Source organism: Gadus morhua, chromosome 19 (assembly GCF_902167405.1).
Source record: "Gadus morhua chromosome 19, gadMor3.0, whole genome shotgun sequence".
Classification (NCBI taxonomy): domain Eukaryota; kingdom Metazoa; phylum Chordata; class Actinopteri; order Gadiformes; family Gadidae; genus Gadus; species Gadus morhua.
The window spans coordinates 307,054-334,524 of NC_044066.1; the positions used below are offsets into that span (position 1 = coordinate 307,054).

General features: G+C 46.6%; 1 protein-coding gene across 2 annotated transcripts in view; it reads right to left on the reverse strand.

Annotated features, from left to right (window-relative positions):
• Positions 1-27,471, reverse strand: part of epha5 (EPH receptor A5) — a 108,242-nt gene that overhangs the window by 35,665 nt on the left and 45,106 nt on the right. For both annotated transcript variants that reach the window (XM_030341500.1, XM_030341501.1), the window contains exons 4-5: positions 6,988-7,143; positions 6,141-6,479 (exon numbers count right to left, since the gene is read on the reverse strand). In XM_030341500.1, coding sequence (XP_030197360.1) covers positions 6,141-6,479; positions 6,988-7,143 — 495 coding nt within the window. The remainder of the gene's footprint in view (positions 1-6,140; positions 6,480-6,987; positions 7,144-27,471) is intronic.

Consider the following 27,471-nt stretch of genomic DNA (forward strand, 5'->3'; position numbering starts at 1 on the left):
CCAAGAAAACGGCGATTGTCGCCGAAAAAGCGACAAGTTTGCAGCTTTGATGAATAAACGACTGCGTCGGGTTCTCCGACATCTCTGGTCCTTCCCCATCAATCTGAAGTCGCGGTTCAATCTGGACTACAGAGTCAAAGCCAAAGTTTCTTCCCCCAATTCCTTCTCAAACATGGCCGAAAATAAATACAAGGGTCTTATTTTGCAAATCCGCACATGCAAATTATTAATCCGCTATAAATTGATACCGACGCCCGACCCGCACCTGAAGGGAAATTAGACATATCAGCTGGAACGCCTGGGAAATACATTATCTGGTGTTGGCGTTGTGCTTTAGATTGCTGTGCAAAGCCCATCATCCACTGTGGACGGTTTTAGTTGACTCCTCTGCTCGTGAATAACATATCCAGCACCGGGGAAGACTCGCTCGCAATCGCAAAAGCAGCAATCGTCCCGCGCTGTGCAGGCGTCTGACCCGACCCGCACTCTTATCTTACACAGTACATTATTTTTCACCGGTTTCATCCAAATTGTCACCCATCGGGTACCCGAGCGGAAATCTGGCCGAGATAACCCCCACTACAAGTCTTGTTGTTGAGGAAGTACCAGAGACATCCGAGAACCCGACGCAGATTTTGGCCGTGATATTATATATTATATGATATAGATAGCATTATAAATTATATAATATTACATAAAACGGCAACAATCACTTTCTCCTCCTGCTATGATTCACTCTGGACTGCAGGGAGTGAACGCTGATTGGCTGTTATGTTACGTCCCTCAGGGAGTGAACGCTGATTGGCATTGTTGGAATTGTCATCTTCAATCCACAAGCGCCAGAAAGTCACTTCCTGCGTTTTTTGGTCAAGAAGGCACCAAAGTAGAAATGTACTAATTTTCCTTACTATTGAACTACATAGATGACCCACTTTCAATACAGATTCATGTCTCAACAGCTGAAAGGCTCCTTTAATTCATCATGCATCTAAATATGTCTGGCCTGCGCGAGCAGATGTTAAAATGGTGGTTGAATCCTGGGACCAGCTCAGTAACGCAACATAGCGCTCCAAACCATTCTGTCTAAATCCTTAAGGTTTCCATTTCTTCGGCAGCTTCTTCATTTGGAAGAAGTAGCATTGCTATAAAACAATCTAACATCTGCCTGTAGTTCAATGCCCCAGTGAATGCTTGGGGAGCGAACGTATGTTCCTATCCTGCAGACATCAGGGTTTGATCAATAATCTTTAGGTTGATAGTCAAACACCTCAACCTTTAGATAACCACATCATCAAAATGAGGTCTAATCCATTCATTTTCACACTTTACCATAAATCCATGCTTTAACAGGCAGTGGATACAATTATGTTTCAATGTTTTTTTCACAGCATTTGTTTTAAAGTATATCTTCATGGTGTACCAAAGTGAAACTGGAACTGCAGCAACACTGCTTTCAAATGAAGAGCTTTTAAGAGTGCAAAATGCCCCCTGGGGTGCAACCATGATAGTGTGTGTGTGTGCGTGTGTCCTTGTGTGTGTGTATTTGCATGCATGAGCATGTGTGTTTGTATACATTAGTGCATGAGTGTATGTTGTGTACGAATATGTAAGTGTGTGTGTGTGTGTGTACGTGTGTGTGTGTGTGTGTGTGTGTGTGTGTGTGTGTGTGTGTGTGTGTGTGTGTGTGTGTGTGTGTGTGTGTGTGTGTGTGTGTGTGTGTGTGTGTGCAGGGCCGACGGACTGCGGGGACAAGGGGGACAGTTGTGGGGGGGCCCAAGGCAGAGGGGGGGCCCATGAAAAAAAAGAAAAAAAAAAGAAAAATTACTTATCGGCCACGTCTTCCCCCCCCTCCCCCCGTCAACAATCGCTCAATACCCCCCCCTCCCCCCGTCAACAACTTAGCGCAGGGGGGTCCATCAGTACCTATAGTATAGGGGCCCAGGATTTGGTGCAACGGCCCTGTGTGTGTGTGTGTGTGTGTTTGAGTGAGTGAGATTGAGTAGATCAGTGGAGCGTTGCAGGTGATCGATGAGGGGTGGAGGGGTGGGGTCGAGGGTAACTGTACCCTAAGTGGTGGCCTGCCAGCCATGTTATCTGCTGCATCTTAAGAGGCTGAAACCAGAGACACTGGAATACCAAGCGGACCACCAGAGGGACCGCGGTCCACCAGGAGCATTCCGAGGAGAGTGGGGCTAGAGAGCGACGGCATAGGTTAATGATCCAGATATAGGGCTTATGATAAAGAACCACAACCTGAACCATGGGTGTCCACCTAGATGTGTGATGGAAAGCTCAGTTTACCAGCCTACCCAGTGCACCGTAGCAAACGTTGCTCATCTATCCAGCACACATCTAGTTGGACACGCCCACCTGTGATGTCAGAAGCTGCACATTTTCAAAACGGCTTTTAATGGCTAATTACACTCACACCTGGTGATATATGTCCCCTTTAACACAAGAGCAGTCATGAAAGGTAATTGGTAAAATGTATAGATTAAAAAAGCTAACTCGCAAAAAAATCTGTCTCTCACTGAAGCTGTCAGATTTCTGTTTTGTTTACACTTCCTAATGACTCTCTCGAACACACACACACACACACACACACACTGCGTTATGTGTCTTATACTGGTTCTGCTGTGTAGGAAAAGGTCTTTCTCCTCTCCCCCCCTCTTCCTGCAGCCATGATGTTCTGCTTCTTCATCAGATGGACCGTGATCATGAGACCTTTCCTGCCTCACACTTTCCCCTCTCTGTCCCCTCTCTCCCCTCATCTCCAGCCCTCTCCCTCCTCATCTCTCCTGATCTCTACCCTTCTCCTTAATCTCTCCCCCTCTCCCTCCTAATCTCTACCCCTCTCTCTCCTCATCTCCACCCCTCTCTCCTTATCTCCCACCCTCTCTCCTCATCTCCCACCCTCTCACTCCTCATCTCCCACCCTCTCTCTTCTCATCTCTACCCCTCTCTCTCCTCATCACTACCCCTCTCTGTTCTCATCTCTAACCCTCTCTGTCTCCCTCTCTCCTCATCTCTACCCCTCTCTCTCCTCATCTCTTCCCCTCTCTGTTCTCATCTGTAACCCTCTCTGTCTCCCTCTCTCTCCTCATCTCTACCCCTCTCTCTCCTCATCTCTACCCCTCTCTCTCCTCATCTCTTCCCCTCTGTTCTCATTTCTAACCCTCTCTGTCTCCCTCTCTCTCCTCATCTCTACCCCTCTCTCCTCATCTCTACCCCTCTCTCTCCTCATCTCTACCCCTCTCTCTCCTCATCTCTTCCCCTCTCTCTCCTCCCCTCTCTGTTCTCATCTCTAACCCTCTCTGTCTCCCTCTCTCTCCTCATCACTACCCCTCTCTCTCCTCCCCTCTATGTTCTCATCTCTAACCCTCTCTCCTCATCTCTACCCCTCTCTGTCTCCCTCTCTTTACTCATCTCCATCCCTCTTTGTCCCTCTCTCTTTCCTCATCCCCACCACTCGCTCTCACCCCCTTTGCACGCCAACTGCTCCACCACTTCATTTATCTGTCACAAGCAGCAAGCGTGAGCGCTCGTTTTACACACACACACACACACACACACACACACACACACACACACACACACACACACACACACACACACACACACACACACACACACACACACACACACACACACACACACACACACACACACCATTATTAATTCTGGCTATATTTCTGGTAAGTATGCTATAATTATTCCTGCTGGTTTTTGGCAGGAATCAGACATTGTGCTGCCAGATACTTTCAACATTTAAGTGAAAGGTAATTTAACGGCTGGTAATTTATAGGCCTATATTTCTGTTTTACAGGCTTAATTTTCATTCTCCTTCTCCCCCTTTCTGTTTAAATATTATGAATAATCAATTATATATGATTCAGTATATGGTATGTTTGAAACAGAATTGGGGCACCTATTATGTCATTGCATAACTGAATATGAAAGAGATTTTTTAAACATTAGATTTATATCCGATGAAAAAAACACTTCTTCCAACAGGGAGTTACAGATGCTTTTTGTGTCATTGAAATGCTCAGAGTAAACCAAAGTACAAGGCTAAGTGATGTCTGCATGAAATATTTATAATCTTAGAGTCAAAACATTTCTCATCTGAATATTAAAACCCATTTATAGATCACAGCGGTTGAAATAAATTCATTTAAAATGTGTTAATTCAGATAGGATTTTTATTGTTTCATGATTTGATGTCACATCTCACTAAAAAATCTACGTTTGGATGTTACTACGTGCCAAATAGTACATCTATAATCAACTGCCTCACATAACAGCAAAGACATCCTATATCTACAGGATGGGAGTTCAACTGACTGATGGTGTTAGAAACTGAACGCGTTTGGTATAGAGGTGCTCTGGTCTCCCCCCGTCTAATCTAATGTAATCCTAATCTCTTTTAGGTGCCTAGCAGTCATCTGGTGGACGGGAGGTTTAATAGAGACACTCGTAGACAGACAGTTAGACACAGGCACGCAGATGCACACAAACACACACTCACACAAACAGGCACAAACTGACACAAACACACGCACACGCGCACATGCACACACACACACACACACACACACACACACACACACACAAACACACACATGCACACGCCCACGCCCGGACACACACACATTTTTGTGAAGGAGCCATCTGTTCTTCTGACAGAACCCACGTGCTCAAATCCTTTCTTTCTTATCCTTCCTCCTCCTCCCTCCCTCCTCTCCTCTCACCTCTCCTCCCTTCCTTCCCTCCTCCTCCTCACACCTCTCTTCCCCTCCTCTCCTCTCTCGTCTCCTGGATCCCTCTCCTCCTCTCATCTCATCCTCTTGCCTCTAGGCAGAAGATGAGGGGAAGACATAATTGGTATTTATTCATTTTTTATTAACATGTCGGCCAATGATTCAAACAATGTTCACACAACACATGAATAAATAAAGCCTGCATCTTTGATAAAATATCCAAGCAATCAATATTTCTCTTCGATGTAAAAACATCTTAAAACAAATAGACTACTTAAAATAGGCCAACTCTAAAATAGGCCTATTTTAGAGTAGGCCTACTCTAAAATAGGTATATTTTATAAGAGCATTATTGAAAGGTGGCAGGATAGAACAGTGGTGATGTGATGGAGTAAGGTTCCTTGTTTGAAATCCAAGAGCCAGACGGCATAACCCCTAGCTTCTCCTTGAAGACCTTTATCTGTACTGTATAACCCCTAGCTGCTCCTTGATGACCTGTACTGTCTAACCCCTAGCTGCTCCTTGATGACCTGTACTGTCTAACCCCTAGCTGCTCCTTGATGACCTGTACTGTACTGCCTAACCCCTAGCTGCTCCTTGATGACCTGTACTGTACTGTCTAACCCCTAGCTGCTCCTTGATGACCTGTACTGTACTGTCTAACCCCTAGCTGCTCCTTAATGACCTGTCTCTGTACTGTCTAACCCCTACCTGCTCCTTAATGACCTGTCTCTGTACTGTCTAACCCCTAGCTTCTCCTTGAAGACATTTATCTGTACTGTATAACCCCTAGCTGCCCCTTGATGACCTGTACGGTCTAACCCCTAGCTGCTCCTTGATGACCTGTACTGTCTAACCCCTAGCTGCTCCTTGATGAACTGTACTGTACTGTCTAACCCCTAGCTGCTCCTTGATGACCTGTACTGTACTGCCTAACCCCTAGCTGCTCCTTAATGACCTGTCTCTGTACTGTCTAACCCCTACCTGCTCCTTAATGACCTGTTTCTGTACTGTCTAACCCCTAGCTGCTCCTTGATGACCTGTCTCTGTACTGTCTAACCCCTAGCTGTTCCTTGATGAACTGTACTGTACTGTCTAACCCCTAGCTGCTCCTTGATGACCTGTCTCTGTACTGTCTAACCCCTAGCTGCTCCTTGGTGACCTGTCTCTGTACTGTCTAACCCCTAGCTGCTCCTTGATGCCCTTTACTGTACTGTCTAACCCCTAGCTGCTCCTTGATGACCTTTCTCTGTACTGTCTAACCCCTGGCTGCTCCTTGATGACCTGTACTGTACTGTCTAACCCCTAGCTGCTCCTTGACGAACTGTATCTGTACAGTCTAACCCCTAGCTGCTAGAAGTAGATATGAGTCAAACCTACCCGCCTGATTCGTGGTGACGTTGAGTGTCACATACTGCCGGGCATGGTCATTGGCCATCAGTGACACGCCGTTGACAGCGTCCAATAGGAAGCTGTAGTTGGTGTGGGACTGCAAGTCCGCCACCATCACCGAGGTGTTGGCCACGCCCACGCGCCGAGGTAGGAAGCGCACGCTTGCGCCACACTCCTCTAAGCCCCGCCCCTCCGGCAGCACCCGGCGGCACAGGATGTTGTAGCGCACGTCCTTCCTGCCGCCAGTCTCCACTGGAACGGACCACTCCAGAAAGACACTGGTCTCGTTGACGTTTGAGATGGCGTTACGGGGAGCGGAAGGGGGGCCTGAGGGGGGAACCACATACACACACACACACACACACACACACACATACACACCGACACACACACAAACACGCACGCACGCACACACACAAACTCAACCACACACACACACACACACAACCACACACACACACACAACCACACACACACACACACACACACACACACACACACACACACACACACACACACACACACACACACACACACACACCAAATAAAGAAAGAAAGCAAGAAAGAGCATCTCTTAGCTGACATTATAGATATATATATACTGAGGAGACGAGGAGAAAATAAGAAAAGGGAGGAGAAGAGAGGAGAAGAGGACAATGAAAGGAGAAGATGGCGGAGAAAGAACAGGATATGTTGCATGATGATAGAAGAACACAATGAGAAACAGCAACACAACCTGCCCCAATGTGCACATGCAACATATCAGAACAAGATCATACATACTGAATATTAAAACATACAACGCCTGTTGCTAAAGGCCCTCCCTGGGACTCACGTGTGCACGCCATGTTGGCGGGGTCCGCAGGGTTCTTGTAGTATGCAGGCTCGCAGCTGCAGACCCGGGCCCCGGACTCCCTGGCCCAACTGTGGGGAGGACACTTACTGCAGCCTCCCGCCTGGAGCAGGGAGCGATAGAACCCTGGACCACACTCTGAGGAGAGGAGAGGAGGAGAGGGGTGGAGGAGAGGAGGGGAGGAGGGGAAGGGCGGAGAAAGGGGCAGGCAGGGGAGGGGAGGAGGGGAGAGGTGAGGGAAGGAGGGGAGGGGAGGAGAAAGGGGCGGGCAGGGGAGGGGAGGAGGGGAGAGGGGAGGGGGGGAGGAGAGAAGAGAAGAGGAGAAGAGAGAGGAGGGGAGGAGAGGAGAGGTGAGGTGAGGAGAGAAGGGGAGGGGAGGAGAGGAGAGGGGGGGAGAGGAGAGAGGAGGGGAGGAGAGGAGATGGAAGGGGTAAAGGGGAGGGGAGGGGAGGGGAGAGGAGAGAAGGAGAGTCGAGGAGAGGATAGGATATGATAGGAAAGCGGAGAAGAGAGGGGAGGAGAAGAGGAGATAAGAGAAAGGGAGAAGAGAGGGGAGGTTTGGTTTTCAAAATCCCTTTATTGCACAACTGCAAGGAGAAAACAGATAACTGTCACATCATCACTTCAGCAATGCCAAAAAAACAACAAAAACAAAACAGAAACATCCCTAAAATACAACAAACAGAAAACGTGTTTCCCTAATCAGAAGCTTACATTCAGCTCTCCTTCACCCCCCACAGAGCATAAAACCCCTCCAACATATCGTCCATCATTTGATAATAGGCATGTTCCACCCTCAGTCGGGCCTTCAGCAGGCCCTTCAGAACCAGCACCGGCTCCACACTACCGATACTCTGAACCCGGTTCCTGCGTGTTAGCCAGATGGCCAACTTGGCAGAACCAGATGAGCACAGTACTTTGGGTCAAAAATAACCAAATCAAAAGAAAAATCCCCTAGACCCTGAAACCACTTTTTTAAAAGCTCAAACCATACTGTCAGCCGAGGACACTGAACGAATAAATGCACCAGGGTCTCAATCTGAGAGCAGAAAATACACTCCTCCCCCTGCTCTGGATCCAGGTGCGCTCTGTATCTGTTTGTAGCTATTGCTCCATGTACAATCCTCCACTGGAGGTCTGCTGTCCGTTTTTCAACGGGCAGCTTGTACAGAGACCGCCAGCTGCCTTTCGGGGAAACGTCTGGACCAAAAAAATCTGTCCACCTCGACTCCTGCAAGCCTGCCAAAGAGCGCAGGTTCAGAACCTTGGAGCAGATTTGGTACAAATCCTTCTTCCCTGCAGCCTGAAAAGTCTCCAGGCGTGGGGTTGTGAGAGACAGCAGCTGACCTCCTCCCTCCTGCCACTCCCCCACAACTGGGGTGATATACAGAGCGGGGAAACTGTACTCTCCCACACAAAGTGCGTTTTTTTGCAAATTCTCTCAGAGGTTGTTGCAGGGCAGCACAGACTTCCTCCACCACTCTGCTGATCAACCTGATGGAGGTGATGTTACTTCTCTCTTTCAAGGCGTCCACAGATGTTGCCGTCATCTTCATCAGATGGCCCAGCTTGGTGCAGCTAGCCTCTCTTATGCCCCTTTCACACCGCCGCAAAATCGGGGCCGGTTCTGGGCCAGTTCGGAGCTAGGGCCAGGGCTTTGGTTTCACACCGCCAAAGAACCGGCTCCGGCCCCTAAAAATCGGTTCAACTCTGGCCCCGCTTTAGAGCTGGAACTAGAACCGCTTTTACGCCAGGGGCAGGGGGCGGAGTTATCCGTACCTTCAGAAACAGGAAGACCAACGAAGACCGGCATTTTTTAAAACACCGAAGTAAACAATGGACGTGAATCCGTGTATGGTTCTTTTTAGTTTTTTCTGATTTTGTTTTAAATCGGAATATTCAAAGAACGAACCATACACGGATTGAATCGAAGACGAAATTGTTGTTGTTGTGTTTGAAACTGGCGCGAGGGTTCTTCTGCGCGCCTAACCTGACGCTTGATCATTGTGTGGTGGTTCAACGCGCCAACGCAGCCAGATGAGTCCATGGCCATGCAAGTGAACGGAGCGTTCCCTCTTCGTCATAACTATCAAACCAAACATCCTTCACATTCACCGAGCGAACATTATGAAAGTAAAATGCACATTTCTCGCTAAAAATGTTTCCATAAACGCATTTAATGGCGTAACTATGTTACTATTTCCACCCAGAATAAAGAAAGATGTCGGCCGTATGCTTCTGTCCAAGCTCACTAGCGGAGACGTTTGCAGTGACGTCATGACGTTGCTCACGCCGGCTCCATGGCTGGCTCTGGCCGGTGTGAAACCAACCGGTTCTTAACTGGGGTAAGGCTGGAACCAGTTTGGAACTGGCCCTAGCACCAGCCCGGAACTGGCTCTTGGTTCTTTTTGGTGTGAAAGCGGCATTAGACAGGCTCGCAGGCTGGCAGATTGCAGTGTTTGAGTCCTTATGAGGTCATTATAAAACAAAGGCTCCTCAAACAACCACATGCCCGGAGTCTCATTTGTGGCACGTGCAACATTACAAATCTGCCATGCCTGCAATACCGAGCTATAGAAAGGTGTCAGTCCAGTTAAGTCCACATCCTCAAGCTGTAGAAGGAAAAGCTGTTTATTGTAGCCCAATCGCCCAGCTCTCTTCAGCAGCAATTGAGCTACGTCAAACCAGCTTGGGCCGCAATTATACAGCAGCCTTTGTGCAGTCTGAAGTCTAAAAGAGGCAATTTTTGCCTGGATGTTAATCAGTCCCTGCCCCCCTTCAGCCACAGGCAGGTAGATTGCTGCTGCCCGGACCCAGTGCCGGCAAGACCAGAAAAAGTCCAGGATGACTCGCTGAACGTCCTCCATCAGGCCTCTCGGTGGCGTCAGAGCAATCAGCCTATACCAAAGAGTCGAGGCGACCAGGTTATTGGCCACCAGAACTCTTCCCCTATACGACAGCTGGGGTAGCAACCATTTCCATTTAGACAACCGAGCGCACACTTTCTCCTTAACTCCCTCCCAGTTCTTGTTTTGAAAACCCTCAACCCTCAAGGGCTCAATAGCTAGGCTATATAGTTGACCGGAGATAGGACAACCCTGTCTTATCCCTCGCTGATCAGGGATTGGCCGACTCAGCCCTGCCCCCATCCTTACCATACATTGAGCACCACTATACAATAAACCAATCCAGGCCAGAAAACCATCACCTATACCAAAAGCCTTAAGTGCAGAAAATAAATAAGAGTGATCCACCCTATCAAAAGCCTTCTCCTGGTCCAAAGAAACAATACCAAAATCTACATTATGGGATCTACACACATCAATAATATCTCGAATAAGGAAAATGTTGTCCATAATTTTCCTATCAGGTACACAATAACTTTGGTCTGTATGTACAAGTATTCCCAGGATGTCCTTAAGTCTGTTGGATAGGGCTCTGAAAAGCACCTTATAGTCCGTGCAAAGGAGAGCAACCGGCCTCCAGTTCTTAAGTAAGGCCAGGTCTCCTTTCTCGGGAAGCAGGGAAAGCACAGCTCGCTGACACGAGACAGGAAGCGATCCTGTTCTGAAACACTCCAATAAAACCCCATGTAAATCATGTCCAAGGGTATTCCAGAACCGCTTGTAAAAGTCAGTGGAGAGACCATCAATCCCTGGTGCCCGTCCTGATGCCATCTGATTGACAGCGCCTGTCAACTCGTCCAGAGTCAGCTCAGAGTCCAAAGCAGCTTTCTCTCCTGGGATGAGCTGAGGAAGCCCCTCCAGGAGCTCCTCACGGCACTCCATGCTGCACTGTTCTGCCCCAAAGAGGTCAGCGTAGAAGTCCATCGCATGGGTCCTCATCTCACCCGGACTGGTGGCCACTCTGCCTCCAGGAAGCTTAAGGCAGGTCATCTGCTTCCTCTGTGCCACCGATCTCTCCAGATTAAAAAAGAAAGAGCTTGGGGCATCCATATCCTTTAGCTGGAGGAAGCGAGACCTGACAAGAGCTCCCTTCACTCTCTCCTGCAGGAGGGAGCTCAACTCCAATCTCTTCTCCTGCAGCAGATGACCCGTGGTGGGATCCAAAACCCTATGTCACCCCTCTTCAATGTTCGTAATACTGGCTTCAAGCACCTGAATTGCTGCTTTATCCTAGCAGTCGAGTGGGAGGTATACTGCTGGCAAAACACACAATTTGGGCGTTACCAACTTCCCACCACAGCTTCAAAGAAACAAAATCTGCTTTCCTAGATTTCCACTGCTGCCAAAAACTCTCAAAGCTTTTGCAGAAAGTATGGTCCTGCAGAAGTCTACTGTTAAAAGACCAGTAGGACCGCACCCTTTCACCTGGCGAAATGACCAAATCTACGCTGACATAGTGATGGTCAGTAAAGCCAACTGGATTTATGTGACTTTGGATTAATCTAGAGCTGAGACTTTTGGAAATGTAAATCCTATCTAGTCTAGCTGCACTCACCCTGTTATTGCGGACCCTCACCCATGTGTATTGTCTGGATTGCGGATGTTTTACCCTCCATGTGTCCAACAGATCCAGGTATGCGATGACACCGCTAAGGCTCTGGGATGACTGTGGGTGGGGTTCTTCAATTGTCCTGTCTATAGTAAAGTCCAGGGTGCAATTAAAATCCCCGTGAAAGATGAAATGATCATGCTGGTAATTCCCCACCTCACTTTCCAGCAGGGCGAAAAAACCCACTCTTTCTGTTCCTCGATTTGGGGCATAAATGTTAGCAAAGCAGAACACAGAGCCCTCTATTTCTGCCCTGACTATCAAAAGCCTGCCCTTCACCACCTCAGTAGAAGATAGAACCTTTACATTGGCATCTTTTCTGAACAGAACTGCTACCCCTGCACTAAGGTTGGTGCCATGACTAAGGGTACATGAACCCTCCCACCATAAACCCCAATCTATCTCGTCTGCTGGATTAGTATGCGTCTCCTGCAAAAACAGCACATCAACCCTTTTTTGAGTGGCGACTTCAGAGATTAATGCCCTTTTGTGTCTGTCTCTCCCTCCACCATTGATGTTCAAAGACCCTATTTTAAGGCTCTGCATAGAAGTCAGAGAAGAGAAACAGATACAATTAACAAAGCAAGGAAGAATAAAAGAGGAAAAACACTGTGTGGTACATGATCATGTTACTTTTTAGTCTTCTTAGCAGTTTTACCTTTTTTCGCTTTCCTCAGAATTGTAATATGCTTTTTGAGGCGAAAGCGTTTCTTTTCATCCAAGAGGTCAAAACCGACCAATCTTTTCAGTACATCTACCGATCTGATGAACTTTTCAGTGTCACTGAAGTAGTCATTCAGTCTAACAGACTTTTTAAATGTCACATCCAGAAATTGATTTATTTCCTCCAAAGAATAGAGATCTGTGTTCCTATTGGAAGCTTCACCTATGCTAGATACTGTATCTGACTCAGAGTCATACTCCATGTCCTCCCCTTCACAGGATGCCTGACTATTTAACATACCCTTTCCTTCATTGGTGATCACAGTGGGATCTCTACCTGTACAACTTGTGGAAGCTGCTTCAGTGCCTGCAGACTGAGAACTGCTCAGGTTCTCCGCAGCCACAGGAGCCTGCTGTTTCTTAGGCTCGCTCTGTTCCTCACTATCCAAGTCAACCTCCTCAAAATGAGGCACCGGTGGCACCGAACCAGTGGCACCGGCTGCCACGTTCACAGCACTGGGATCCGCACCCGCATCCGCACCCGCATCCGCGACCGCGGCGCCAGCACTGGACCCGCCAGCCGTGGACCCAGCACCGGACTCGCCAGCCGCAGACCCGCCGGCCGCGGACTCGCCGGCCGCGGACTCGCCAGCCGAAGACTCAACACAGGACCCGACAACCGCAGACCCAGCACCCGACCCGCCAGCCGCGGACCGACCGGAGCCGTCCGCCGCATCAGCGGAGCGAGCCGCCCCCTGCTGTCTATGTGGACACGCAAAGCGTTTATGTCCCACATCTCCACACTCAAAACATTTGAACTGTCCTGAGATGGCGTACACCATATAAAACCCATCACCGTGCTTCACTCTGAACGATACATCGAGTGTTTGTGTCGGCGAGTCCAGGAACATAAACACCTGCCGTCTCAGAGACTGTACGTGCTTCAGTTTGGGATCCTTACATCCCAAACTCACCGTTTTAAATCCACCGGCAAACTTGCCAAACCTACGGAGCTCGTTCTCTAACAACTCGTTCGGTATAAACGGCGGAACACCGGACACGGTGATCCGCGTGGAGGGAACCGACAGCGGGGAGACCTGCACGAATAGGTCCCTAATAAACACGCCACTCTCTACCAGCTGATATACAAGGGGCTCCTCTTTCAGGAACACAACCACTGCTTTATTCATTCTTGATGCAAAAGATAATTTATCATGACCTACCTGCTCACCGACAGCCAACTTCCTCCACAGTAACGCTACTATCCGGCGGGACTATCCTAACTCCCTGCCGAATAGACGGAGGTGGCGTCTCGGGAGACGCCATTCCTCCTGAAAACCTCCCGACACAACCACTGATCACTCGCCAACACAGTAAAGATATTAATAAATCTTACCTGATCATGCACATAGAACAGACGGAGAAACCAGGGAAAAAACGTGAAAAAGGGACAGCAAACAATTCAAAACTCCGCGCCACTCGCACCCCCACCACCGCCGCTCACACTCACACACCGGAAACGGAAACGGAGAGGAGGAGATAAGAGAAAGGGAGAAGAGAGGGGAGGAGAGGAGAGGAGTGGGGAGGGGCGGAGAGGAGAGGGGAGGAGAGGAGGGGAGGAGAGGAGGAGACAAAAGAGGAGTAGAGGAGAGAAGGGGAGAGGAGAGTGGAGGAGAGGGGAGGAGAGGAGAGGAGGAGAGGGGAAGAGAGGAGAGGAGAGGGGAGAGGAGAGGAGAGGGGAAGAGAGGAGAGGAGAGAAGGAGCGGGGAGGAGAGGAGAGGGGATGGGAAAGGAGAGGGGAGGAGAGGAGAGAGAAGGGGAGAGGAGAGGAGCGGCGGATAGGAGAGGGGAGGAGGAGAGGGAGGGGGGAAGAGAGGAGAGGAGTAGAGGAGATGAGAAGGGAGGAGCCAGGCAGAAGAAAGCAAGCAATCGAAAGAGTTAAAAACGTGAGGATACTATGAGATCAGGGGCCTGGTCTTAGATCCCAAACATGGGGTTCTTTCAGTCATGAAGCCCCTGGTTGTGTGTGAACCAGACAAAAGCAAGGGTCTTCTACGTGAGGCCTGATGAGGGAGCAGACGGATCCCAGGGGCCTCCAGCTGAACTACTCTCAGTCTCTGTCTTCAGGTTCCTCTCACTGGTAAATAAAACACGTCCTCAAGTTCCTTATAGACGGGGTATTTCCTTCACATATCAATCCTGCAAGTAAGCAGACATACGCATACACACACACACCCACACACACGCACGCACACACATACATGCATATATTAATTGCATGTCACTTAGGCCTATGTCAAAAGACAGGCTTACACCGAAGGAAAATCGCTCCCTCACACAAAAGACAGGCTTACACCGAAGGAAAATCGCTCCCTCACACACACACACACACACACACACACACACACACACACACACACACACACACACACACACACACACACACACACACACACACACAGCTTATTTAATAGGGGCATCCGGGAGGGGGGGGGGACTGCATCAGAATGTAAAGATGCTGGAATACATCAACAACCTCCATCTCCACGGCCACGACCAAGACAACCAATCACAGATAGATCACTGCTTGTCATCCACTCCCCTGACACAAATTAACCTATAAGACTCCCCATACACATCAACATTCAAACACGCACAGAATCGTGTACACACCACTCACACAGACGCACATACACACACACAAAAACACATTCGTAGAAATATTTGACATGTAGATGCAGCAATGGAATTTAGTTTTTTATAATGCACAGTTAAAGATCAATAGGTCCACTCACACGAGACAACAGATTAAAGCAGAGGAGCAATGGAGAGAAGAGATGAGAGGAGAGAGTAGGAGAGGAGGAGAGAACAGGGTAGGAGCAGAGAACAGGAGAAGAGAGCTATAGGGAAGAGCCAACACCTTTTTCTTGGGCTGATGCTGATCACCAGTTTTTTACAGGAATTATAGGCTAGAATAGTCTGTTTTTTCACAAATTCCTTCAGTACAACATATAAAGGTTTGGTTCACCTATTACGTAATGAAGCAAGCATAATAATTTTCTCCCTATGTTATGTAGCAAGCATAATAATTGTCTAATTGTAAGTCGTTCTCACACATGTTCTCCGCATTTTTGCCGTATTTGTATATCAGGAGATTCGACCCTGAGGGTGATTCACAATTGCTGGTGATTCATGCTTTATATGCTGATATCAATATTGTTTGGACATCAGAGGGTTGTTCCACGAACGGAGGTTTAAAGAAACACAGAGTTAACGCTGAACTCTAGGTTGATTGACCCTGTGCCGACCAACCCAGAGTTTTCCGTTCCACAGCAGCGGTTCTGCATTAGTTCAATCAACTCGGGGTTGGTTAACACAGGGTTGTGCGCGTCCACGCCAAACCTAAAAAGACGTGATGCGTCCCGTTTCGCCATATCGATCAGGGTTTCCATGATCCATAGATCATGGAAACCCTGATCGATATGGCGAAACGGGACGCTTATTTCAATGAAATGGAACTCCAGCTTCTCCTGGAGAGCTATGACGAGTAGAAGGACATTAGCACAAGAAAAGGGAACGCTAAAGCCTCTGCAACCCGGAGAACCAAAGCCTGGCAGCGGATCGCTGGCCGCGTAAATGCGTAAATGCGTTAGTTACACGTCAAAAGCATGATCCTTAATATTTGAGCCATGAATATATAAATATCCCGGTTAAGCATTCTTAAAGATCCTACCACATAACCCCTTTCTTCTAAAAAAATATGTACTCCGAATGCTTCCAAGCGGTCAGCGGATCAAGTATAAAAATGAAGTATAAAAAACATACAAACTGGTAAGCTTTTCCCACCATCGTATTGGTATAAATTTAAATAAGCTATTTTTTTAAGCCAATCGTGAAAAGGCCGACAGTCGGCAGACTGGATCTGGCCCTCAAATTGTCTTGACCCCGGTGGAGGAGCTGTTAATAAACATAAATTCAGGGCGCCCTGGCATGGAGGGGGTACCTGGAGGTACCTCCTCAGAGAGTCAAGGCCTATTTAGGGTCGTTTTAGACGCAGAGACGTAAGCACGTAATTTACACAAGGGACTTTTTTTAGACAAGTTTTGATTTACGGTTCCCGTAAGGTTCCTTAAGGATTGCGCGTGTTGCAAGGGGATTCTCCGCCAGAACAGTAGGGGGAGCAACGAACGAATCTGTGGAAGTGGAAATCGCTGGCTTGTTTATATTTATAATCATAGCCGCGGAAACGTATTCTCAGCAGGGGGTGCTGGAAAAAAAAACTCAGCCTGGACTAGACTCGCAACTCGCTACATTGATAAAAAAGATATATAGCAGTCGAAAATCGATCGTTGGTTCACATCCAGCTGCTCCATGGTTCACATCCAGCTGCTCACAGAACAAGTTTAGCGCACCACCGCTCCCCTCACACTTTTTCATATAACTTTTTTTCAGCACTAGGTCATATGAGCATTAAATAAATGCTGCGTCTCAACATGCCTTGGACAGCAGCGACGATGACCCGCTTTGCCACGGGCCGAAACAGTTCGGAGCGACCACAGCCAGAGCGAACACAGCGGGGCAGAGGAGTGTCAGGAATAGTCTTTTGTGTACACATCAGTACGGCCTATTTGCACTACTGTTTAGTGGCAATGCAGTGTTTTATTCTATGCCTTTTAATTTTCGTATATTATTTCAATGAATACAATTTATTTATTTATAAAAACATGATCTGGTCTTCAAATCTTTTTTCCAAACATAGGTCGGGTTTGTGTTTATATTCGGACCAATACGGTACAGCGGGCGCTCACATGACGTTAAGCATTTCCTGGTGCATAATGTGACGCTTCAGAACCTAAAATCCCGTTTCTCCCCGTTGACACGACAACACATAACCGGCGTTTTCAGAAATCTCCACTTTGGCCGGAGTTTTTAGAAATAATCGTCTTCTGTGATAAGACAGGGGGTGCGGCAGTAGTCGCATAGTCAGGAATTTGGGCCGACGCACTTAAGCACGTAAGGGGGGATATTTTACCGCGCAAGGGGGGGTTATGTATCTTACGTGCTTACGCGTTACGTCTAAAACAGAGCATATATCGGCCTTCAGGGGCCATACCCCACTGGTTGAATGTAGGTTTTTGTGTTTTCTTGTATTTTACATTTTTTTACCTTCGAGGTAACACATGCAAACCGTGTGCTTGCCACAGCGCATACTATTCCAAATGTTTATTTTTTTGGTAACTGGGTAGAAAACCTAAAAGTGACAATTCATCAACTTCACAGATCAAGATGGATTAGTGCTTGTAATGAAGCCGCCGGCTACGATCGAACATTCTCCAGTGGATGCAAGTCCGTCAGGACTATTTTATACTTTATGTTGTAAATGCCTCTCGGCATAGTACTCAGACAATATTGCTCTTTGTATGATAGGAGGCCGATACAAATTTTGGATGGGTCATCTGAAAGGACTGAGATGTGCTCAGCATCTCCAACATTATAGCCTAGATAAAACTACCATTTTAAAAAAACGGAGGGCTACGCAAATAGTCTGGAGTGAACTGAGGCCAGGTCCTCGATTGGTAGTGTTGACTATGTAAGGCTAATTAAATATATTAAAGATTTGCGCGAGAATCTATATCTCTCGACTCCAGCAAAAAGTCATCCGATATGCCAAGATGTCGAGCCGTGGTCTTATCAATCGCTCCCGGTGGATTGTATAATTTGCGCTCCGATATCAGCAGTTCTCTCATCAAAAGGCCATTGTGAACACATGAAATCTGCGGTGAACGCCGGTTGAAATACCCAAAACCGGGTTATGTTTCAAACTTAACCTGCGCAAAACCTGCTCCGACCAGGGGGGTATACCACGAACTTCGCTGAACATACCCAGGCTTTCTTGGGAAAACCTGGCTCGACAGAGCCGCAACTCGCAATCAGAGTTAAATGGTACCACGAAGCTCACTTTAGATTCAATTAGTTGAACCAGGTTTTCCGCTTTAGGTTCAGTGCGCGTTCACGTGAAAGGGGCTTTTTTGTCTCATTTTTCTCACCTTTACGATAGATCAAGCAGTCTATATGCGTATAAGTGAAATGATTCTGCATATTGTCTATAAAATAACTATGCCAAATGCAGAATTGTTCGCCATTAATCCAAATAGAATGATGATGATTTAAAAATGCATAAGCAACGTCCATCCTGCCTTATTCTATAATTTAGGGAATTCACTTTAAATACACCCTATGTAAGAAATGCATCGCATGTTTTCAACCGCTGAGAGGTAGCGGCTGTAGCGTAGTGGATTAGTATAAGACCCGAACGCCAGCGACCGGGTTTCAAATTCGCCGGTCTATCATCATGCATTTTACCCCCATAGATGTGGTGCCAGCACGGCCTTGAAAATATGGGTTCAAGTTCGAAATAAGCACAAAAATATAATTCCACAAGCTTTAGTGAATAAGTATTCCATATGCATGAGAATTGTGACTTTTTAAGCTTCACATAAATTCGCGTCACTTGGGAGTCGAACCACCCGCGCAGAAATTCAAGACTGACGCGCTACCTCCACTCTCGCACTCTGTCACGGAGACACAATGCGCAACAGTAAGTATTGTCTATATAAGGTCCAAAAGGACGATCAAATAACGAACACCCTCTGATGAGAATCTGTATCTCTCATGAAGAACCCCAATTTCGTTGTTTGCACAATGACAATAAAGTCTGAAATCTGAATATCGTCAGACAATGCCAAGGGATCGGTTCTGTCGCGTAAAACCCTCAGTCTCCAGAGAGACGCCTGTACGAGAAGTGCGCCGAGGTCCACGGGAACACCCACAAATGGTGACGCCATTGTCAGAGGAGGGGCTAGGAAGCTGCGCACGGCGATTTAAGTAGCCGATCTCCGGCTAGACTAAGCCGAAAAACTGCTCCCGACCAGGTTTGGTTGCGAGCATAAGTCACCATGGTGATACAGCGACGCTAAAAGAGATCGACTTTCGTGGTACAACTAACCCAGGCTTTGAGCTCAACATACCTCGCTAACCCTCTAAGCGAGCTTCGTGGTACAGGCCCCAGGTTTGATTCAGAGCATATGTTTCTATAGCAACTAACATACCGTGATCCTTTTGGAACGGAAAACCTAGGGTCACCGCAAACCCTGGGTTAACTTACCCGGTTATGTGATAAAACCGGCTTTGTGGAATACCCCTCTGTAGAATCAACGGGGGATTTTTTGGGGGCGGGATATGACATAGAGAGATATTTATTTCGCTTGATATCACAAACACTGGTACAAATGTAGTTGAGTTCTGTGTTTACCTGAGAAAACGGATTGAAGGACAGGACCCTATAATGTTGAACTAACTGTTGTCAATAATAATAATAAAACCTTTTCTATATACACGTGCAGCTGTGAACTCATGCATTGTAATTTATTGTATGATATGTACTTTTAGGGTTATAAGACCTAACTTTAAAGGTCCCATGACATGAAAATCTCACTTTATGAGGTTTTCTAACATAAATATGAGTTGGATAACCTTTCTGCTTTTGGTGTTATGGCGCATAACACATCGGACTCTCGTCTCTGGTATTTCTACAACGAGACTCGTATTGGGGGTTATCTCAGCCAAGGTTGAGAATGAATTGGGGGGAAGGAACTTTGGCTTTGACTCCCTCAAGAACATGAACCACGACATGGAGGAGAAAGGGATTGTTGGCGGCGAATGTCTCCCGCTTGAGCCCCGCTGAGGGACCACTTTCTCCTCCTTGTCGCGGTTCAGTCTACTTCACATTGATGTGGATGTTGAAGAACCAGGAACGTCGGAGAACCCAACGTGTTCGTTTGAGATTCATATTATCGGCTCACACAGCTTTTGGCCATGATAATATATATTATATGATATAGATATCTATGTAGGCTATATGATAATATTTAGATATAGAGCTCCAGGACTCCCGTGTGTTTTAGAATATTTACAGAACACGGCTAATGGCTGTGTGACCCTCGCGATTGCGATACATTAACTGTAAACAGAGCGCATGGTACCGTGGCTGCAAGCTGCTCAGGGCCACACCCCCACCCTCCTCCTTGACCCGCCTCGCTCCTCCTCATTTGCATTATAGCTACAGACACCAAAACAGCGCATTTGGGGGAAGCTCAATGTGCGACTGGCTCGGAGTGGCTGTAACTCTGCACCACGGCTGAATTTCAGGAACGTCTTTGAATACTGTGTTAGTTGCCCACTAATACCTATATTAAAGAATACATAAAATAGCATGTCATGGGACCTTTAAGCGTTCACCACAAATGACTTGTAAAAGCAGTGCAACAAAAGGCAAAAGGCGATTATCATTTAGGGGGCCACTCAAGACATGCAAAAAATGCATGGCAACTACTATTGCTATGTTGAAAATAATAATAACAAACATCTGAAAATTTTAACCATTTACAAAAGTGAAATTACTTAGTGAAATAAACTGAGTGTAACAACAGCTAAGGAAATTACATTATGAAGGAGGGGAGGTGAAAATAAGAGGAAACAAGAGAAGAAGAAGAAACGATAGAAAGAAGGAGACAGGAAGGAGAGCCATGAAGGATTAAAGATTCTTAAACACCTTGCCTTTGTTTTTACTAATTAAGCCTGTTTGTGTGTGTGTGTTTGTGTGTGTTTGTGTTCGCGTACGTGGTAGGGCAGTCCTGGTTCTAGTTCACCTTGACAAAACCTTGGTCTGTTGTCATGGAACATTAGGCTTGAAAAATACACCTCTGTCCTGGACACACACACGCACACGCACACACACACACACACACACGGAATACATCCATCAAACATTTGCAGAGAGGAGAATGAGGAGAGGAGATGGGACAGTATGAAAGGAGAGCATGGGAGAGGAGGCAAGAGAAACGAAAGATTCCCATTCTGGATCATGTTTACTGGTGGTCATGTGGTCATGTGATGATTGTTTCGAACAGTTTCCAAAACATAGATTTGAAAACCATTCACCCATCATTTAAACCTAAGACACACAGTTTGACTAGGTGGAAAAATACCGCACACCATTGGAAGAACTACCTTCGTTACCATGGTGAATTCTGTATGATGGGTGCATTAATTTCACACAGTTGGTAAGCAGATGACACGCTTGCCAACATCCTGGCGATTAATCAGACGCGTATCTGCGGGGCAGCGTTGTTCCTTTAGAGGCAACATGAATAAAAATGACTTCATGGTTATTACCGCATTCTTCATGCTATCAGCCAACCATGAGAACACTGTTCTCAACCTGTTCTCCAGCTCAACTGGTCCTTCAATACCACCTCTCTTTTTGTTCAAATAATAAATCAAACAATAATCTAATCATATAATCTAATATTAGTGCAAATATTATGAAATTACCATGAACACAAATATTATGAAATTACCATGAACACATAAGTCCCAGGCGATTTTTTTTTAGCAGAGAATTTAGCAGATGATGCTTTGCTAACTGAAAGCACAGACAGACACAGACGGACAGAGAAAGACACACACACACACACACACACACACACACACACACACACACACACACACACACACACACACACACACACACACACACACACACACACACACACACACACACACACACACACACACACACACACGCCCTGTAGTTTATGACAGCTGGGAAATTATTGTTGATACCACATTGGTAGTTAAAAGAACCATGACATTACAATTTAGTTGATAATCACTCATTTAGCACCGCATCCAACAAAAAGATTACACTATTTCAACACTGATCCATGTTTTCTAGTTTATTATTCATCAATCATTTTAGGTCTATAGCTCTTTCTCTCTATCACTCTTCTTTCACACATAGGTGTACACACAGGCAGACAGACGCACATACAAAAGTGCGTGCACACACACACACACACACACACACACACACACACACACACACACACACACACACACACACACACACGTTATGTGTGTGCCTTTCATGCACACACATCACGCTAGCTGTCTTGGTGATGCTACATTTTACACAGAGCTCTTATGTGTCTGTTACAAAGGGTAAAAGCTATTTAATATGCAATGCTCCCTAATGTATGCGTGTCACTCTGTACGTGCTTTTGTGTGAGTATGTGCGTGTGTGAGTGTGTGTGTGGGTGCCTGTGTGTATGCAAATTTGTGTGCACTGAGGTGTCTTTTGACTGCTAGGGTTAATGCATAATTAATATCCACACACAGGCATCCCAAGCAATTAAGGATCTGGTAGTGTCCAATGACGGCTCTTAATGAGACACACTCCCTAATTGGACGCATTTCAATGTAAACATGTTGGTTTAGAACACCCACCCTGTTGTTTACATAATAACGTATCCGAATGGTAAAGTTAGAACCTTCTTTATTGATGACCATGGGTCATGCATGGATTGTCTAACAGACATTCCATGCGTAACCAGTTCCGGGTAATCATTGGAAGTTAATCCTGCGAGACCCACTCATAGTACAGTAACACTGTATACACAGAAAACATACACTTCTGCACTAACTGCAACAGCAGTTTTATAATAGAAATGTAAATTTGATCTGGTTCACTTAAAATTAACTGAGTGCCCCACAACTAAATGCATTGTCAACAGAATAAAACATCATGCAGAAGTCAAATAACAAAGCATTATTTCTTACACTTTTGATTCAATAAACTTCAGCAGCTAGCTCAGTTCATGTATTTTCTATTTGGCCTAGAGGCTCTGCCTGACCTATTGAAATACATGGAATTGGCAACTTGAACTGGGTTTTTGGCCTGCGGCACGACACGTTGCTCAGATCCCACGCCTTGCTTAGATGCACTGGTGGGAGACTTTTCTGGATTTCGTTGTCTGTGACACTGTTCTGCTGGTGTTTGTTCAGTTCCTTCGGTCCTTTGTATTGTGGCCATGTCGGGGTCAAGTGTGTAACCTGTTGTGTTCAATTCATCAGTGTATGTGGTGCTCTTCGGAGGCTGTGGCTCCATCACTGGCAGGATGTGGCGTCGGTTACGCCTGCATTCCTTCCCTCCAGAATCCACAACATATGAATGCCGCTCATCACACCTCCACCTCACCACTCCTACTTTATCATGTCTCCTTTGTGTTTGGAGTCTCACCACCTGGTCCAGTTCCAGGGGGCGTAGTGTTTTGCTGGTCTTGTCGTAATAGTGATTTTGTGTCCGCCACTTCTTTGTTAATTGTGCTTTGATGCTGGTCGGGGTTCTTGCAGCTGGTTTTAGCAATTTTTTGCAGATGGCCAGAATGGTTTGAGTGCGACGGGACAACAGCCTTTGTGCAGGTGAGCCCAAGATGTTTTCTCGGGGCATGTTTTGTGTTCAAAGCAGATTCAGGTAGAAGTCTGTCCCGTCTCTGTGGTCTCTAACAGTTTCTTTGCACTCCTTACAGCCCTCTCACTCAGTCGGTTGGACTGAAGATACTGTGGACTGCTTGTCGGATGCTGGAAATCCCAAGATCGGGCGAAGTCATGGAAGGCCTGGCTGGTATACTGGGTGCCATTATCTGAGTACAGCTTCTGTGGTATGCCGTGGACTGAGAAGTGACGTTTTAGCTTATGGATGACAGTCAATGATGACAATAATAAGGCCGGTCAATTTCAAACCAGCCAGAGTATGAATCAACAAGCACCAGGTAATGGTGAGTCATCCATTCAAACACGTTTGTGGCAACAAGAGACCAGGGCAGGTCTGGGACTGTGTGCAGTTTCAGCGTTTTTTTTCTGGTGAGGCCGCAGGCTGTTGACAGACACTGCATGCCATAACGACAGCCTGAATGTCCTCATTTAAAGATGGCCAGAAAACACTTTCCCTTGCCCTTCTCTTAGTGGATTCAACTCCTGGGTGTCCCATCTGCAGCATCTTCAGGTATTCTGAGTGCAGGGCAGTGGGCACGTCCGCCCTGTTTCCTTTCATGATGACCCTGTCTTCGACGGTGAGTTCATCACGGAAACTGAAGAATGATCTCACCTCTGTAGGTACACTGCATGGACGTCTTGGTCAGCCCCGTTGAATGAAACAGGTGATTTTCTACAGCACTGTGTCTTCAGCAGTGTATTGATGGAGTTCTTCAAGACACTGTGATATTAGTTGAACTGCCATCACTTCAAACTCTGACCGTTCTGCCCTATGGGGGCTGGTTTTGCACCTCGGTGCACGGGAAAGAGTGGTAGCTAAGTAGAGGTGCTTTCCTTTTTGTAGGTGAGAGTCAGGTCGAATTTTTGCAACTGTAACATCATGCGTTGCAGGCGAGCTGGGATGGGTTGAAATGGCTTGTTGTGAATGGTGACCAAGGGCTGGTGGTCAGTCTCAATCACAACCGGCTTGCCGTAAATGTAGTCATAGAACTTGTAGCAGGCGAAGACCACTGCTAGAAGTTCCTTTTCGATTTGCGTGTGCCTCGTCTCCGTCTGGGTCAGTGAACGAGACGCGTATGCCACGGGATTCACCTCTTGGAGGCAAGCAGCCCCTAAACCATATTGTGATGCGTCGCCGGTGAATTGCCTGAGCCTCACATCATAGTAATGGAGTACTGCTGATGCAGGTCTTGAGCCTGTCAAAAGCATTTTGTTGATGCGCCGTCCAATTCGACATCACTTCCTTGTGGAGCAGATGAAGTAGTGGTGTGGTTAGTTCACTTAGGTTCGGAATGAACTGGATTGGCCTCTGGGGGTGGTATTTCACGGATTGCTTTTATTTTTTAGGGTCTGCTTTTAGCCCTTTATCTGTGAATGTGTGCCCAACATAGCTCACCTTGTTGAGTCCAAACTTGCATTTACCTGGGATTCACTCACAGTTTCACCTGTCTGGCACGATCCAGTACCTTTTTCAGGTTTCTTTCATGCTCATCAGGGTTTGATGAGCATGAAATCTGTGACTTTGCTACCGATGATGATGTCATCCACGATTATAGCACATGGATGTCACTTCTGAGGCTGTACAAATTCCGAACGGCATCTTTAAGAACTTGAATCGGCCATACGGAGTTGTAAATGTTGTGCGGAGGGATGAGGCATCTTCCAGTCTGACTTGGCAGAAGGAGCTTTTAGCATCAAGGATGGAAAAGCTAGCGGCACCTAACATCTGAGCGGCAACCTCCTCCACCGTGCGCATGGGATGGTGAGGGCGCATGAGGGCCTTGTTTAGGTTTCTGGGGTCTATGCAGATGCGCACGTCACCCATCTCTTTCTTGTGTGTGGCCACTGAATTCGAAACCCATTCCGTGGGCTCATCCACAGGTTCAATTACTCCCAGGGTTTGCATTCTTTGGAGCTCTTTTTTTTTTCACTATTTTTTGCATTGCAGCTGGGATACGACGTGGAGGGCTGACAACTGGTGTTTTCTCTGGATCTACCTTCATCAAGTATGTTACAGGTAAGTCACCAACTTCATCTTTGAATAGGTCTGCATATGCCTTAAACATTTTCTGTGACAGGGTGTGATCCTTAACACAGTCTAGGTTGAACACCTCACTGCAGAAGGCGACTAGCTTCATATGTAGGCTTTCTTGTAGGCCAAGAATGGAAACTGTAGGTTATACAGCTGTTCATTTAGCTTGCAGGGTAATGTCACTGTGCCAATTGGTTTGATCATAGATCCGCCAAATGCTACAAGATTGAACTGCTTGATTGGCATTTGCAGTTGATCATTGTGCCTGACAAGTTTGTATGTGTTAAGGGACATAACGTTACATTTTGGCCCTGTATCCACTTTCAGGTTTACTTGTTTGTCATTAACCGTCACAAAACAATGTCTTTGCTTGTCAATTTTCTTCTCATCATCACGCCAGGACAAGCCTTCAATGGTGAATGTGTCTTCACTTTCACTGCTGGAGTTTGTTTCGGCATATAGCTGGTTTATCTGTCTGTTTGGTCTGCTTGACTTTGTAGACCTGCATTGGCTTTTGAAGTGGTTCTGCTTACCACTGTCGGCCAAAAGCCGGACATTGGTCACGTTTCGCTGGATGGGTTCCCCCACAATTCCGGCAGCTGGAGATTGATTGATTTTCCTTCATAGTGCGCTTCATTTTGCTGTAGATGTTTCCATGTTTTATTTGTAAAGCATCCACACTGGCGGTTGTAACAGTTTTAGGCGTGGAGAGGGCTTTGCTATGTTTTTCAGTGAGCTCTCTAATTTGGCCAAAAAAAAAAAAAAAGGCTTTAGACAGTGTTAGGTCAGTCTCTTTTAGCAGCGTAAGTCTCTTTTAGCAACGTACGTCTGACGCTGTCGCTACTTATTCCACAGACCACCAGTCTGTCTCTTATCAGTTTGTTTTCCAACACACCAAAATTAAAATTTGTAGCCTGATTTCTCAGTGTACTCACGTATAACTCGATTATTTCACCAGGTTGTGGGTGTCTGGTGTTGAAGTTGTGCCTCTCCATTATCACGTTTAATTCAGGGTGGCATATTTTGGCAGACTCTCTGGGTCCTCTCTAGATTCTGCTGGAACGAAGACATTATCTTCTTCTCCTAGTACTGCGGGCGCATAGGTGAATGATCGCTCCCTCTCTATGGCCTCCGGTCCTGCGAGGGTAAGGAGTATATAAGCTCTCGTTCGGGCAGGTTTATCGCTGTGTGCGGCGGCAATGAAAATATCATGTTCTCGTTCAAACTTGCGCCAGTGCACTGCCACATTCTCATCAAATGAGAGGATCCGGACTTCTGAATCCATCTTTTGATTATAACGTATCCGAATGGTAAAGTTAGAATCTTCTTTATTGATGACCACGGTCTAAAAGAGAATCCATGCGTAACGAGTTCCGGGTAATCACAACCAAATCACGTGAAGTAAATCATGCGAGACAGATACATATATATAGAGCAGAGAAACACCTTCACTTATTCAACACAAAACCTATCATACAATTTATATCATAAAAACTATAAAAATGTATTATTATTATTATATAAATGGTGTACAAGGGATTCTGAGTACGACTGGATCACAAATGTTCCTTAAAGAGATACACTATGTGTAGTTCGGAGATGGCAACACACAGTCCATTCCTCCTTCATGGTAGGTTGTGTATAGCACTGCTCACCCTCCCTTCAGACACAGACTCCTTGGAACCCAATAAGGCGATAGAAACATGCAGGGACCGAAGGCGGGACCAGTCTGTGCTGTCTGTCCCGTACACGGAGCAGGGCACCGCGGTCTCCACCAGAGGAAACCCAGAGGACCAAGGCTGTGGTGTCAGGACAGATAATATTGTTCACTAATAAACCATTTGGAAATTAACAGGAAGTTT